We start from the raw sequence: 12,300 nt of genomic DNA on the forward strand, positions 1-12,300 counted from the left end.
TGGGCATAACGGGAACCTACCTCAACATGATAAAGGCCATATACAACAAACCCACAGCGAACATCATTCTCAATGGTAAAAGGCTGAAAGAATTCCCACTGAGATCAGGAACAAGACAAGGATGTCCACTCTCGCCATTACTCTTCAACATAGTTCTGGAAGTCCTAACCACAGCAATCAGAGAAGTAAAAGAAATAAAAGGAATCCAAATTGGAGAGGAAGAAGTAAAACTATCACTATTTGCAGATGACATGATACTCTACCTAGAGAATCCTAAAGACTCTACCAGAAAACTGTTAGAGCTCATCCACGAATTTGGCAAAGTCGTAGGATACAAAATTAATACACAGAAATTGACTGCATTTCTATACACTAACAGTGAAAGAGCAGAAAAAGAAATTAGGCAAGCAATCCCATTTATCCCATCCAAAGGAATAAAATACCTAGGAGTAAACCTACCTAAAGAGACAAAAGACCTGTACTCTGAAAACAATACGCTGCTGATGAAATCAAAGATGACACAAATAGATGGAAAGATATACCATGGTCATGGATTGGAAGTTAATATTATCAAAATGACTCTACTGCCTAAGGCAATCTACAGATTCAATGCAATCCCTATCAAATTACCAAGGACATTTTTCACAGAACTCAAACAAAATATTTCAAAGTTTGTTTGGAAGCACAAAAGACCCAGAATAGCCAAAGACATCCTGAAAAAGAAAAATGGAGCTGGAGGAATCAGGCTCCTGGACTTCAGACTATACTACAAAGCAACAATCATCAAAACTGCATCGGAGTTCCCGTCGTGGCGCAGTAGTTAACGAATCCGACTAGGAACCATGAGGTTGCGGGTTCGGTCCCTGCCCTTGCTCAGTGGGTTAACGATCCGGCGTTGCCGTGAGCTGTGGTGTAGGTTGTAGACGCAGCTCGGATCCCACGTTGCTGTGGCTCTGGCGTAGGCCGGTGGCTACAGCTCCGATTGGACCCCTAGCCTGGGAACCTCCATATGCCGCGGGAGCAGCCCAAGAAATAGCAACAACAACAACAACAACAAAAGACAAAAAAAAAAAAAAAATGCATGGTACTGGCACAAAGACAGAAATATAGATCCATGGAAGGAACAGGATAGAAAGCCCAGAATTAAACCCACACATCTACAGACAACTCATCTATGACAAAGGAGGCAAGAATGTACAATGGAGAAAGGACAGCTTGTTCAATAAGAGGTGCTGGGAAAACTGGACAGCCACATGGAAAAGAATGAAATTAGAACACTCCCTAACACCACACACAAAAATAAACTCCAAATTGATGAAAGACCTAGATATAAGACCAGACACTATAAAACTCTTAGAGAAAAAAATAGGCCAAACACCCTCTGACATAAATGACAGCAACATCTTCTCAGATCCACCTCTTATTAGAGTATTGACAACAAAAACAAAAATAAACAAATGGGACCTAATCAAACATCGAAGTTTCTGCACAGCAAAGGAAACCCTAAACAAAATGAAAAGACAACCCACAGAATGGGAGAAAATCTTTGCAAGTGAATCGACTGACAAGGGATTAATCTCCAAAATTTATAAACACCTTCTGCAGCTCCATACCTAAAAAAGCAAACAACCCCATCAAAAAATGGGCAGAAGATCTAAACAGGCAGTTCCAAAGAAGACATACAGACGGCCGAGAAACACATGAAAGGATGTTCAATATAACTCATTATTAGAGAAATGCAAATCAAAACCACGATGAGGTACCACCTCACACCAGCCAGAACGGCCATCATCAAACAGTCTACAAACAATAAGTGCTGGAGAGAGTGTGGAGAAAAAGGAACCCTAGTACACTGTTGGTGGGATTGTAAATTGGTGCAACCACTGTGGAAAGCAGTATAGAGATTCCTCAGAAAACTAAACATAGAACTACCGTTTGATCCAGCAATCCCACTCCTGGACATCTATCCAGAGAAAACCATGACTCGCAAAGACACATGTACTCCGATGTTCATTGCAGCACTATTTACAATAGCCAAAACATGGAAACAACCTAAATGTCCACCGACAGAGGAGTGGATCAAGAAGATGTGGTACATATCCACAATGGAATATTACTCAGCCATTAAAAGGAATGAAATACCAGAATTTTTAGCAACAAGAATGGACCTAGAAATTATCATGCTAAGTGAAGTCAGCCATACAATGAGACACCAACATCAAATGCTTTCACTGACATGTGGAATCTAAAAAAAGGACAGACTGAACTTCTTTGCAGAACAGATGCTGACTCACAGACATTGAAAAACTTATGGTCTCCAGAGGAGACAGTTTGGGGGTTGGGGGGATGTGCTTGGGCTGTGGGATGGAAATCCTGTGAAATCAGATTGTTATGATCATTATACAACTACAGATGTGATAAATTCACTTGAGTAATAAAACACAAAGGAAAAAAAGAGACCCCCTTAAAATTAAAAAAATGAAAAAAATTATAAAATGTTATCAAAAGTAAGTATTTAATAAATTTCAAACATAGAAATGTAAAAAGTTACTTCAAGGAAAATGAAAACTTGTAAAAATCCAAAAGTTAAACATATTATCTTAACTCTAATTATCATCAGATAATCTTAATAAGCTATTGTCAAAACCAACCACTGTCATTTCCAGAAAAATATCTTGCAATTTTGGATTTATCATTTCTATTATTTCTATGGAAAATCAATACCAGCACACACTGTTGCTGAACTCACAATAGGTTTGGATTCTTTTTTATCAGTGTGTTCTGAGATGTATACCAGATGCCAGCTGCATCCCATGATGTGCTCCGGGGCAGCCTTGACCCACAGAACCCTCCACTCCAATCCTCAGGTGGGCATCCAGGCCTGCCAGTCCCTCTTCTTAGCCCCCAGTGGCTTAGTGCTCAATGCATCTCCGTCCATCTTTGACAAAAGTGGGCATAAATTAGAGCAATAACTTCCCCAGAGCAGGTAGCATCTGTGAGAAGCTAAGATTGTCTCCAAACTAAGCATAAGTCTTTTAAAAGATAACATAATAAAAAGAAAGGGCTGAGACAATTTACTGTTACTGCCCAAAGTCTTGATGTCCTATCTGTAAACCATAAAACCCAAACAGAAACTTCTATGAAGTTAGGTAAGTCAATATATAAACACAAACAGTAAACTTAATCTGAATGTCCATTTATTGGAAGCTGATTAGGTAAGTTATCAGTAAACACTATGATGGTTCTTTTGATGTGTCAACTTGGCTAGGCCACAGTCCCATTATTCAATTAAACACTGAGCTAGGTGTTTCTGTGAAGACACTTTACAAACGGGATTAAAGTCCCTGATCAGTCAACATTAAGGGAACATCCTGGATAACCTGGGCAGGCCTGGTTCAATCAAAAGGCTTGAAAATCCAAAACTTCCTGCTCTCCAAATCTGCAGGAGAAATCAGCATTTTCCCCAAAGATGTGTTCAGCATTGATTTAACTGCTGAAATCCAGAGGACAGCTGTGTTGAGTGTGCCAACTGCTATCAGCAGCCCAAGCCCCACAACCATGCTTCCGCCAGACAGCAAGGACCTGGCCTGTGCTCAGCGCTGCCTCGAGCTGAGTGTGGCAGCCCCAGTGTCCCCAGGACCCATTCAAGTCTCTGCTCATTGACTTCCCAGGGAAGTCGAGGCTCATCCTGACCCAGAAGTCACATTCCTTCTTCCAGCTGATGTCATCCAACAGTGGCAGCACTGTTCTCCCCTTCATGGCCCAGTGTGTGCTTGATGCCCAGTGTTTTCAAAACCGAACACAGTATTGTTACAAAATACCTCCATTGGGGGTGAGAACAGAAAAGCCAGGAAATCATTAAGCCACAAGTCTGTACAGTGCTCACTTTGGGAGAAAAGTAAAGAATTCAACTGTGTTAGTCGTTAAGAGGGCTTCTAGGTAGTGATAGTGTTCTGTTCCTTAACAACAGATGCACTGTCCATTTTATTATGCTTTAGACCATACATTTACACTGTATATGCTCTTCTGTATGTGTGACTCATTTCACAGTTGGGGAAAAAAAGATATAAACTTGTAATAGCAGCGAGAACTGAAAGGTAAACCATCAAGCAGCCAGAGATCATATCCTGGAAGGTATGAGCACACGAAAGAGTATGCATAGGTGAAATTAGGTCCAGGAAACCCACAGGCAGAAGAGCAGCAGAAGGGAGAGGTGGAGAAGGTCTAGCTGTCCCTGGTCAGGCCTCAGAGCCCTGTCCCCTGCGGGAGGACCGTCATTCCCACACACACTGTGTTGCCCAATTGTGAGTTTATCCTTGCTCCATGCCCCCCTGGCAATTCCTCGTATTTCTCTCCAATCATCCTTGGCATCTGTGACCTGTCAGTCCTGAGAGGGGTGGCAGCTCAGCTTCCCAGTCCCAAGTTCCAGCTGGCCAGCCCCTTTGGTCATCCTCAGAGCCCTGTTCCAGCCAAGGGGGCTCAGGACTTTGGGCCCGTGCTTGCCTCCTGGTCCAGACCCCTTCAGTTTCTGCTCCTGAATATTAAGGTGTCAAGGACTTCTCCAGCCTCCAAAAGTCGCTTGTGAAGACTCCTCGAGCTGGGATTTTGCTTAGCATCTGCAAGGCTAGCAGTCAAGTCCCATCGCCCATCTGTAACTCAGAAGTCAGCCTGGTAAGGACCTTAGAGATCTAGCCTACACTGTCTCTGGAAGCCCAGAGAAGATCCATCCAAGGCCTCCAGGCTGGAGCTGAAAGTCAGCTCTGCCTTTCCAGAATGATCTGAGCCTGCGTGAGACAGACACCAACTGCAGGCAGAGGCTATACACCTCCGGGTTCTGCATGGTTCAGAGACAAGCATGAAACCCCCACCTGGTGCTGTTCAGCAGTGTCCCAGGGGCTGCCAGGCCTCAGTGCATCAGTGGGTTAAGGATCCAGTATGGCCGTGAGCTGTGGTGTAGCTTGCAGACTCGGCTAAGATCTGGTGTGGCTGTGGCTGTGGCGTAGGCCAGCAGCTATAGCTCTGACTCGACCCCTAGCCTAGGAACCTTCATATGCTACAGGTGCAGCCCTAAAAAAACAAAAAAATAAAAATAAAAATAAAAAGGCATAGTGGTTTTTCCTGGCAATTATAAAAGAAATACAGGTTTCCTATAGAAACCCTGGAAAATACAGAAAAGTCTAAAGAAGAAAATAAAAACCACTCAAAATGCAGCAAGTATAAACTACTAAGGTTTTGGCATCATCATTGGTATTTTTTTAAAAGAAACCATTTCCTAAAACTGCACTTCACTTGCAGAGTGGGTCACAGAATCCATGCAGCAGCATCCCCCTAGGAGTTCAGCGCTCGATCAGCTGCACAGGCCCTCCCCTCCTCTCAATAGCCACAAGCCGGCACCGTTCTGTGACTCCTGTGGCCACAGGAGAGGTCAAGACAGGCCGGGGTAGAACTGCACCCATGGGAAAAGACTGTGTTGGGGGTGGGGGTGGCACTGATACCAAGTCTGCCCCTGTTGATCCAGCCACAGGAGCAGCATGAGGCTTTTCCAGAAGAGTCTGCCCTCAAGCCCCTCTGAGCAAAAACATCAGAGGAGGGCACTGCTCTGACACAGGCCTTAGGGTGTTTAATGAGGCAGCCCTGGCTTCCCAGCTACCCTGGAACAGACAGACTTTCAGGCCCAAGCAGGCTCCCTAGCCATGGGTGGTCTCGAACCTCGGTCCCCATGCCAGGCTGGGCCTCCTTCACCTCTGGGGCCCCAGTACAGACAGGGACCTGATTGAGAGCATGAGGGTATCCCGATGTCCTTCAAATCCCCTTTGCTTTTCGAGGCCCAGCCCAACCTTGCAGATCCCAAAGTGAGCCCCCGAGGGCAGGTTCTGAGTCTTACACCAATCAGCTGCCTGGCTGCACCACCTGCGTCATGCTGGACAGACGGACACGTGGAGGGAAGGAGGGGGTCGAGGAGATGCCGCAGGTAAAGAGGGCTCCTGATCATCATGCGAGCTGGACAGAACTTCACACAGCAGCCAATTCTAGCCACAGGCCATGGGGAGCAAAGCTGTGTTAAATTTAGGAAAGGTGGAAAACAAATGAAATACAGGTCTCTTCACCACAAGTTACAGAAACTGACCTTTATTTATTGTACTAAAGTCTGTTTAACTTTTGATACAAAGGAAGGTTTTAGTACAGAAAATCCCAGTCTGTCGGAACAGTACCTGTGCACACTGTACCATGACAGCGCCCCCCCGCCTGCCGCTCAGAGCGGCAGCCCCATGGGGCACATGAGTGACGCCCCAAGAGCCTACGGTTGGTCTTGCTTGTCTGAGCCAGAACGTGTACCTATGAATGAAAGGCAGCACTGAGGACTGAGACTGTGCAAGAAAATATATCCCTTTTTTAAAAATGTCAGTAAAGGCTAAACTATAATCTAGTGTCTAGAATTACAAAGAATAAAATGAAATCAGAGATTTCTTGCTAGTAAAATGAAATGTTAGGAACAGTATTAAAATAGAGGTCCTACCCCAGTGACACTTACCCGGAGCCCCGTACAGTACCTATAATTAACAGGACGCACAGTTTAAGGAGGAACCACATCAAATCTTCAGCCAGAGACATCCAGCGTCAGAAGCATAAAAAAGTCAAACAAACCCAGACAAAGACATTCTTGTGGAGAACTGCTCATGCTGTGAGCACTGGAGCCAAGACTAGATAGATCTTAGTTCCTCTCTTGAGAGTTTTGACAGTGACCATACCAATCCTTAAGCCTCCATAAGTGCTCTCTATTCAAAGTCTGAAACACGAATGTTTTCATATCAAAACAGTTGATGTGCCTGCCCCACTCTAGAGCGTGTAAGAATTTCCCTGCAAAATCTGCACTGGTAAAAGCTGTCACTACTCAGAGAACCTAAAGAGGACCCAGTGACATGCATCAGCCCCAGCCTAACACCCTGCCCGGAACTACCTTTGTAAGTGAACCCATAAAGCTTCGAGGACCAGAGAGAATGCTGGAATAATGAGCAAGTGGAGAAGAAGTGACAGGGTGAGGAAGGCAGGAGGCAAAATCTGAGGGACAAATCTGAAAGATGGCCAAAGTCTCCTTCCTTGGTGCAGGAGAGGAGAACGCTGCCGCTGGAGAGACAGCCCCCACAAAGGCACTGGTTCCGTGCCCACTACACTGGTTGAAGCATGTGCAGTCGCCAGGCCCTTCCAGGAGAGGCACCACCAAGGAGCAGGAAGTTTGTCAAAGCTCTGGTCCCGTCAACAAGAACCTCCCAAAGCAAAGCAGCCCCCAGCGAGGTTCCAGAGTGGTTTTGCTGAAAACAGGCACAAAACCAACACCAAAGCAACAGTGACGAAAGGGCAGGAGCTGGGCAGCAACAACATGGAGCGATTCAAGTAAACATAAACAACCAAATACTTAGAAAAGGCTTGTAAACTTGTGATCTGAAAGGTTTTCTTTGCAGCATCTCTGATCAGCTGGCTACAAGAAAGGTTGGTGCTGAACCCCTCTCAAAGTCCTTTGTCTTAAAGCACATATGTGAGGGGAACGCAGTCTGCTGGCCAGGGCCTGGATCCCATTCATCTGTGGCCCTCTGTCTACAAAGGAGGTGCTTCTGGAGTCCTAGTCCATGGATCCTTCCCCTTCATGTTTATATAGAGAGAGGCTTCTATCTTTAGTCACTAAAAAAGAGCTGAACCAGGTGGTCATGCTGGCGGCTGAGCTTGCAGTTGTCTCCAGTACCGTGTTCTATAGAGGGCAGGCTGGGATCCACAGGACTTTATTTTGCTCTTGATTAACCATTGCCAAGATCTGAGTGCAAATGCTCGACAGGGCTCCTCCCTGGACGACTCCTGCAAAAGAGCCCCCAAACACACGTCATTGGCTCAGAAGAAGACCCCAGGTTGGGGGCAAATAAACACATCTTTCACTCTTCCTGGTGTTCTGCCTGTTTTGTTCTACTTGGCCCTCCTGCCCCACTCCCACCTCACTCTCTTCCATCAGCGAGAAACTGGAAAAGAAAAAGAGTTGAATGCAAATCACTTCAGCTTTTTATCTATCCTTCTTGGCAGCTGTTTCACAGGATGTTAAAAACTGCGGCTCAAGTGACGGCTGGTGTCCAACTTTGCTAGGCTGCCCTGGCCTCTGTAGCAGGGCGACCAGGATTTGACCATGTGCATGAACTGCCAGGTCCTACTGCAATAATGCCCTGGGCTGCTTTGCCTAGTCTTGTAGTGGGGAGTCCTGGCACATTGGAAGACGGTTAGGGCTGTGTTGTGATGGTCCAATCGGCAGCAAGATTCTACAGGAAACAAGGCTGGGTCTCAGGAGCTCAGCACCCCACAACCCAGAGAAGATTCCCCACCAAGACGAAGGGATGTCTCCAGCTCTGGCTCAAGGTCTGCTCTGCAGGCTTTCGACACCATGGCCTGGCAGATGTCGGCCAGGGCTCCCTGTGTGCTCCAGGGAACAGCGGCGAGCCCCAGAAATTGACAGTGAGTATTTAGAAACTGCTATGGAAGTATGACATGGTAATTTTACATCTGTTGAATAAAAAAGTCAAGGCTTATATATTGCAAGGTTTTGGAGTTTTAAAATTTCATTTATCTAGTAATTGGTAATGTATCTGACTGGTTTGCAATGGACTGGAAATTAAAATACAAGCACAGAGGAGTTCCCGTCGTGAATCTGACTAGGAACCATGAAGTTGCGGGTTCGATCCCTGGTCTTGCTCAGTGGGTTGAGGATCTGGCATTGTTGTGGGCTGTGGTGTAGGTCACAGACACGGCTTGGATCCTGCGTTGCTGTGGCTCTGGCATAGGCCAGCAGCTGTAGCTCTGACTGGACCCCTGGCCTGGGAACCTCCATATGCCACAGAAATGGCCCTAGAAAAAGGCAAAAAGACAAATAAATAAATAAATAAAAATAAATAAATAAAATACAAGCACACATACGCATACACAGACAGAAGCGCCAGGGGTGGTTTTTGAGACCAAATGTTTCATGAGAAGCACCAAACTAGATTACAACACTTTCTATGAACTAATTAAAATCACTGCCTCTGCCTCTCTGTGACCCCAGTGTTATTATGCCCTCTATAAATGACTGATTTTATGGAAGAAATTGAAAGCCACCAAGTAAAATGGCAGTTAGTAATTTGGAACATGCTTCTGGTTTGCTTTGTTTCAAAGATCAGAGATAATCAAGGTGCAGCTTGCCTTTAGATATCACTGTAAAACTGGCCTGCCCTGGAGGGTGCTGGGGACAGACGGTCACAACCACCACCACAAGTCTAGCTGCCTGTGGAACACTGGAGCTGCTACTCAGCCTGTGCAGCCACTAGGCCAGACCAAGTCAACCTTACCTTCCAACCTGCAAGCTCCTGACGTTGCCCTGCCGGCAATCAGATCACCTGTCATGAACACCACGATGGCGTCTACCAGGCACTGAGGAAGCATGGGCTGCTACCACTTCTAAGAAGGACATCCTTGGGAAGCCTGTGTTTGTCCCTGCTGCCTGCTCCTCTCCAGGCCCGACGCACACCTACCTGTGAAGTATCTGCTGTACTCCTGTTCAATCTTCTGAGCAGTCTCAAACTGCTCTTTGGAATGTCTCTGAGTCACCTTGTCCTTCAGGTAGATGGGATCTCTCTGCTCCCTGTCAGGACATCCAGGGACCCATACTGTGCATCTCACCTTCCCCAAGTGCTCCTCCCTGCTCCTCTGTTACTCTCTGCAGAGTAACCACTGCAGTGTCCCCATGTTCCCCCCTCATAAAACACAGCAATAGCCTGTAGGCTCCACAGAGAGCTCTGGGCAGATTGGAAGAAGGTGAGTGCCCCAGCGTGTACACAGAGACCAGACACCCAGCTGGTCCCCAAGTGCAGGTACCAGAAGTTTAAAAGCACAGAAAGGCTATGTGGATGGGGGGGCCTTGGCAAGCCATTAGCCCAACCAGCACAGAAGCCGAAGGTCAGTGAGAGCAAAGGCCATTCCACATCACAAGCCAGCTACTGGCAGAGCTAGACCTCGGCCAGGCCACCCAGGAAGATGAGAGGCAGGAGAAGGGAAAGGGCACAGGGCTCAGGAGGGGAGCTATGCAGACATGATGGACATACTCAAGGAGCTGTGGCAGCATGCAAACAGCACCAAGAGGGGCAGGGAAGGAGGGCTGTCCTGAGAACATGCCTGACTCAGCTTGAGACAGGGTTTCAAGAAGGACAGTCATTCCTGCCCGGGACGCCTATTCCAAGGCCCATGGGCCCATCTCTTTCTTCCACCCCTCCCCCATAGCTTTGAGCCAGCAGCCCATCCCCAGCAAGACCCCAGGCTGAGCCCCCAAGGAGCCTGTCACCTACTTGATGTGTTTGGCGCTCTTATAGTGGATGAAGATGACGATGGGGTAGATGTGCATGTGGTGCAGCCGCTCGATGGCGTGGGGGGCGATGTCCAGGAGACAGTGCCGGTTCTAGGGACATGGAGAGAGTGAATACCTGGGTGGGAGCCCTGGACACCCCAGGCTTTCTCTGCCACCTGTGGGCCCCAACCCGCACCTCACACTGCTCTGCTCTGCCTTACCCTGTGGATGAACACATAAGGTTCTACCAACAAACAAGGCAGCAAAACCAGTCTTTCATGAAGATGAAATGATACACAGTGGGAGAACTTCTCCCCACAACCTGTTGGCTGTGATGATGGTCAAGGCTGGGAACCAAGGCCAAATGGGGCCTGGACCACCCAACTCCAAACTTCCCCTCCTGCTTTTACCCAGAAATGGAACTTCCTAAAGCTGGAGCCCTCCTGGCCTCAGAAACCTTATTTCTGCCAGTCTGGGCAAAAGAAGATGCAGAGACTTGGTGGGGGCTATGGCAGGAGCGGGATGCATGGGTTTCTGCATGGCTGTGACTGAAATATGCCTGAGCCCCTGGGAAGAGTATGAGCTAATGACAGGCCACACGCGCTCTGCCTGTGGCTACCCCGACCCCAGAAAGCCCCAGAGGGGCCCACCCTGTGGCAGGCTGCCTAATGTCCTGGGGCACCCCTGACTGGAGCCCGTTCACTTCAACTGGGCAATGCGCACTGAGAACTCCTCACAGACCAGGAGGAAGCTGGAGCCCAGCAAGGTGAAGTGACCACCCAGGAAGGGGTGCCCATACCCTTGGACCTTCAAGGGCCGCCTTTGCAGCATACCTGGCACACTTCCCCACTCCCCCTCACGCAACCTGGCCAGCTGCCCCTGGTGTGTTCAAAGGCCTAAGGCATGTGGCAATGGCTCTCACCCTTTAAGGGTCAGGCCCTGATGGAAAGCCCCTGTCCCTAGAATAAGGCACAAGATCAGCAGACACATTCTGGGACCCTGGTGTACAAATTCCTGTGCGGGGCTTTTCCTAGAGTCCAAAGATCTTGTCAGAGGCCCTCAGAGAGGAAAAGGTGAAACATACACATCTGTCCAGGATGAGCTCCCTGCTCATGAATGCAGAAGTACACAGAAGCACTGGGGCCAGCCCCCAGTATGTTAATTCAGGTTAACAGGACACGGGCAAGCTCATGTGGTCTGAGAGACACACAAGGGAGAGGTGCAAAGGTACAGGGCCCAGACACGCAAAAATACACAAGGGGTTCAAGCTCAGGGCTCAAACAGGTACCCATCCCTTGATCTAAAGCAACCAGTACCTTTTCTGTGATCTCCTTTATGGAAGCCACTGTGGTCACATCAAAGTGGCCACTCCGCCGCTTGAAGTCAACAAATAGGCAGTCTTTGACACCCCGCTCAATGGCCTGCTGGGAGGCCTTCATCACCTCTGCAAAGCACAGAGACAGGAATCAGGATGCCCTAGGCACCATGAGCCGTCACAGCAAGCTCCACGAAGAACACTGCACAGAAAGGCCATTAGGAACCCAGCCCTACTGTCCTCTCTCCTAGAGAAAGAACTAGACACCATACGCTGACCCGACCCAAGTCAGGAGGGATCCACCCCCAGGAAGCAGGTGGACACAGACACAGGGACAGACACAACCCAGCAGGTGTGGTACCCTTACCAAGGGGACATCTGCAGAACTTGCCAGGTGCCTCGTTCACCAGCATTTCCTTCACCACATCCAGTAACGGCCCCAGAATCAGGACGGGCCTCAGGGAGGTGCAGTCCACCTTCTGGACCCGCTGATAGGCAAGGCTCACCGGATCTGAGGGAGAGAGAGGAACAGTGTCATGGGCACTGGATCTGAGGGAGAGAGAGGAACTGCGTCATGGGCACCCACCTGGAACAAAGGGAGGGAAGGAGGGGGCTGGGGACCCACTGCTTCCCT

The 12,300-nt window shown here is 48.1% G+C and overlaps 1 protein-coding gene across 7 annotated transcripts in view; it reads right to left on the minus strand.

Moving 5' to 3' along the window:
• Positions 1-6,113: 6,113 nt before the first annotated feature.
• The window catches only part of DLG5 (discs large MAGUK scaffold protein 5), a 127,828-nt gene continuing 121,641 nt past the window's right edge, over positions 6,114-12,300 (minus strand). For all 7 annotated transcript variants that reach the window (XM_084994172.1, XM_084994171.1, XM_084994173.1 and 4 more), the window contains 5 exons: positions 12,034-12,177; positions 11,668-11,795; positions 10,353-10,462; positions 9,543-9,652; positions 6,114-7,848 (listed from right to left, as the gene is read on the minus strand). In XM_084994172.1, the coding sequence (XP_084850298.1) occupies positions 7,745-7,848; positions 9,543-9,652; positions 10,353-10,462; positions 11,668-11,795; positions 12,034-12,177 (596 nt within the window). In that variant the 3' untranslated portion in view covers positions 6,114-7,744. The remainder of the gene's footprint in view (positions 7,849-9,542; positions 9,653-10,352; positions 10,463-11,667; positions 11,796-12,033; positions 12,178-12,300) is intronic.

This window comes from Sus scrofa, chromosome 14 (assembly GCF_054392235.1).
Source record: "Sus scrofa isolate SSC_HxYL_T2T_F1_AM1 chromosome 14, Sscrofa_HxYL_maternal_Yorkshire_Landrace_v2.0, whole genome shotgun sequence".
Classification (NCBI taxonomy): Eukaryota; Metazoa; Chordata; class Mammalia; order Artiodactyla; family Suidae; genus Sus; species Sus scrofa.